General features: G+C 28.5%; 1 protein-coding gene across 1 annotated transcript in view; it reads left to right on the forward strand.

Annotated features, from left to right (window-relative positions):
* LOC106464731 (sodium- and chloride-dependent GABA transporter 1-like) overlaps positions 1 to 3,262 on the forward strand; it is a 52,671-nt gene that overhangs the window by 6,146 nt on the left and 43,263 nt on the right. Inside the window, exons 3-4 of the mRNA XM_022392498.1 lie at positions 1,579 to 1,807; positions 2,347 to 2,490. Of these exons, the coding sequence (XP_022248206.1) occupies positions 1,579 to 1,807; positions 2,347 to 2,490 (373 nt within the window). The remainder of the gene's footprint in view (positions 1 to 1,578; positions 1,808 to 2,346; positions 2,491 to 3,262) is intronic.

Below are 3,262 nucleotides of genomic sequence, written 5' to 3' on the forward strand. Positions count from 1 at the left end.
AAAATAGAGAAGATTTACTGACATTTTTGTTAGAAAAATTTTCCTACCAAATGTTTTGTGAAGATTTTAAGAGTCTCTATTAAATTAGTTTTAAACACTATATTTGTTTCTAGTTCATTTTGAAATAGTAGTATATTTAGAATCTAACTGCTAACTTCACATTTAATCATATTCCTTTCCAAAGAATAACATACTAATTTTTATAGCATGATCTACTGATATTTTATACCTACTTTAGAGATTTAAAAATTTTCATAATAACAGTTAAATATTAACATTTGCATTTTGTTACACATATTAACATCATTTTGATGAATTAGTTTCCCCACTACTGTTTGATCAAGCTCACTGTCTTTTATCAACTACTACTTGTGCCTATAAGTTGAAAGGTGTGTGCACTAATCTTTTAAATCTTACTTTCTTTAAAGTTTATATTTTTGTTACAAGCATTCAGATTAATTCCCTAACATTGGAAATTAATATTTAATTTTTTTTTCATTTTGAATGTAATAGTGCAACTAATTATTCTATATGATGTTTTTAAAGCAAAAAAAACTAATACTTTTTTTTTGATAGATAAGTTGTGTAACTTAGAATTGAAAAGGAAATTGAGGAGTAGTAATGCTCACATGTTAGGCAGAAAATATTGTGACCACTGTGACAAATGTCAGTAAGAACACAAGATATTAGAAAATGACTTCTAAAATCTCAAAAAACATTTGGTAGTGAACATTTAATCTTGGTAATCATAATTAAACTGTGTATATTTAGAACTGATGTTATAAGGTTAAAATTAAGCTGTATACAAACCATAGATTTAGTTGGGTGATGATGCTGAAGAAGGGTATCATTTAAGTTTTGAAAATTACTTTCAAGGTTCAACTATCTGTTGGCTCATGCAGTGAAACAGAGGAAGTTACAGTTGTTCCAGAATTAATTTTATTTACACTCATTAAATTATTACCTGATTTCAAATGCTGTTTGGTGATAATTGATATGACAAAACTATAGTAATGATCTTGCTTCAATTACAAAAAAACAGTTTTATAACATATAGTAATTCATAAACAATATATTGGTGAAGATTGATTTAAAACCAATTGTAGATCCAGTAATTAAGTCTGAAACATTGGTCTATTTATCTGGATCGAACAATAAGTCCAAAATAATGACTAAGGTTTATGAAATAATGTGGACAAGTTAACTTCATCAGTGCTTTTGTTTGAATTTAATAATTCAGAAAAACTATAATGATACCCTTCTTTTTGAATTGCAGTATTCAGAAAATAACCATTTTATACTATGTTTGTTAATTTGCATTTGATAGACTGTTTTTGATTAATTTTTTACAGGTTCTAGTTTGATAAATGTCATTATTTTGTTGCACTTATTACAAAATATCAGAATGTTCAACCTTATTCACAAATTTTGTCCTTTTCTACCAGAAGGGAGGAAAGCTAAATCATCTTTTACAAAGAATAAACTGATTTTCTTTTTTACAGATTTAAAAGTTCCAATTTTTGGTACTTAAATAACTTGTATACCATTTTCTCCTTTTTTTTCTTTCTTAAATTTTAGGTGTTGGCTTTGCATCAATGACAATCGTATGTCTGTACAACATCTACTTCGTGGTTGTGATAGCTTGGACTCTGTTTTATCTGGTTTCATCATTTACATCAGATCTTCCATGGAAAGGTTGTGGTAGACCTTGGAACACTGCTAACTGTGTAGATCCTGAGTTTGGCAATGTTTCTGTTGCTAATGTTTCTATTAGTAATTTTACCACGCCTATCGATGAGTTTTGGGAGTAAGTATTTTTTGTACTTTTGAAGGTATAATTTTTACACTTCACATGTAAATATTGCAGTATGATAGGTATTTCAGATTTATCAGTTATGAGAGATGATTCTCATATTTTCAAAACAAGGGCAATAATTTTTCTTTAAAATTGTCAGTCATAATATAATTGAGGTTTTATAAATCTGTTTACTTTATGAAGAATGGTATTTTAGAAGCCTTTTTTTTTTTTTTACCTGCTTATTTTCCATCACTCATCCATTTATATTTTACTTGCTTTTAAAGCAACATTTGCCTGAAACACTTCAATCACTATTACATTTTATAATTATATGACAGATAAGTATAAATATTTTGAAAAGAAAAGCTTTGGAAGTATGTACTGGATTTTATCTATTAGCATTTTCATACCACTGATTTTGTTGACCTGATAAAAACAAAGTAAGTTCTAACTTAAAACATAGTTGTGAGAATAATCACTATGAAATGCCATGTTATTCATGTTACATTTTATATTATTTATATTGTTTATATTTTTTTCTATTCCAGGCGTCACGTTCTTGGCATTACTTCTGGAATTGATGAACCAGGAAACTTGCGTATGGAACTGTCGTTATATTTGCTTCTTGGCTGGGTGATGATTTACTTGGTTATCTGGAAAGGGCTTCACAATAGTGGAAAGGTAGGTGTATGGTAAATTTTTTTCCTTAGCATTGTAGTCATATTTGATTCTTGGCTTGGCAATGATTTACTTGTTTATCTGTAAAAGACTTCACGATAGTGAGGAAATAGGTGTATGCTAACGTTTTTCATTTTGCTCCAATATTATAATTTCATATAATACATTACAGAATAACTTAAGAGTTATCGTATCTGTATAAAAGTTTTCATTAAAAGTTGATCGGTATGAGACTTTATCCGGATGTAATTAATTAATTGTAATTTCCAAAAAACTAAAAGTTTTTACCTTATTGGTTTATCTTATCTTTGAAATCAAAGTATTATTACCAAACTTTATCTAATTTTGAAGCATAACATAACATTTTGGGACAACATTAGACCTATTGGTCCATTTCGGCTGTTCCATACTTTAAACTAAATTAAAATAATTAAAAAATAATAATCTTAAAGCCAGCCCTTATTGGTCATATATTTATCAAGCTTTTTTTCATAAAATCACTTAAATTTACTGCCTCTACAACATCTGAAGGCAACCCATTCCAAAGGCCAACCACCCTGTTGGAAAAATGAAACTGTCTTAGCTTGAAGATGATTCCTACCTTGCTAAAATTTATATTTGTGTCCCATAGTCCTACTATTCTCATTGTTAAATATAAAAAAAAAAGATGATGCATCAGTGCTATCAATTCCCTTTACAGTTTTAAACACCTCAATCAGATCCCCCCCCCCCAACTCTTCTTTTTTCAAGGAAAACAATTTGAGAGATTTCAGCCTCTCCTGGTAT

This window comes from Limulus polyphemus, unplaced genomic scaffold (genome assembly GCF_000517525.1).
Source record: "Limulus polyphemus unplaced genomic scaffold, Limulus_polyphemus-2.1.2 Scaffold1729, whole genome shotgun sequence".
Taxonomy (NCBI): Eukaryota; Metazoa; Arthropoda; class Merostomata; order Xiphosura; family Limulidae; genus Limulus; species Limulus polyphemus.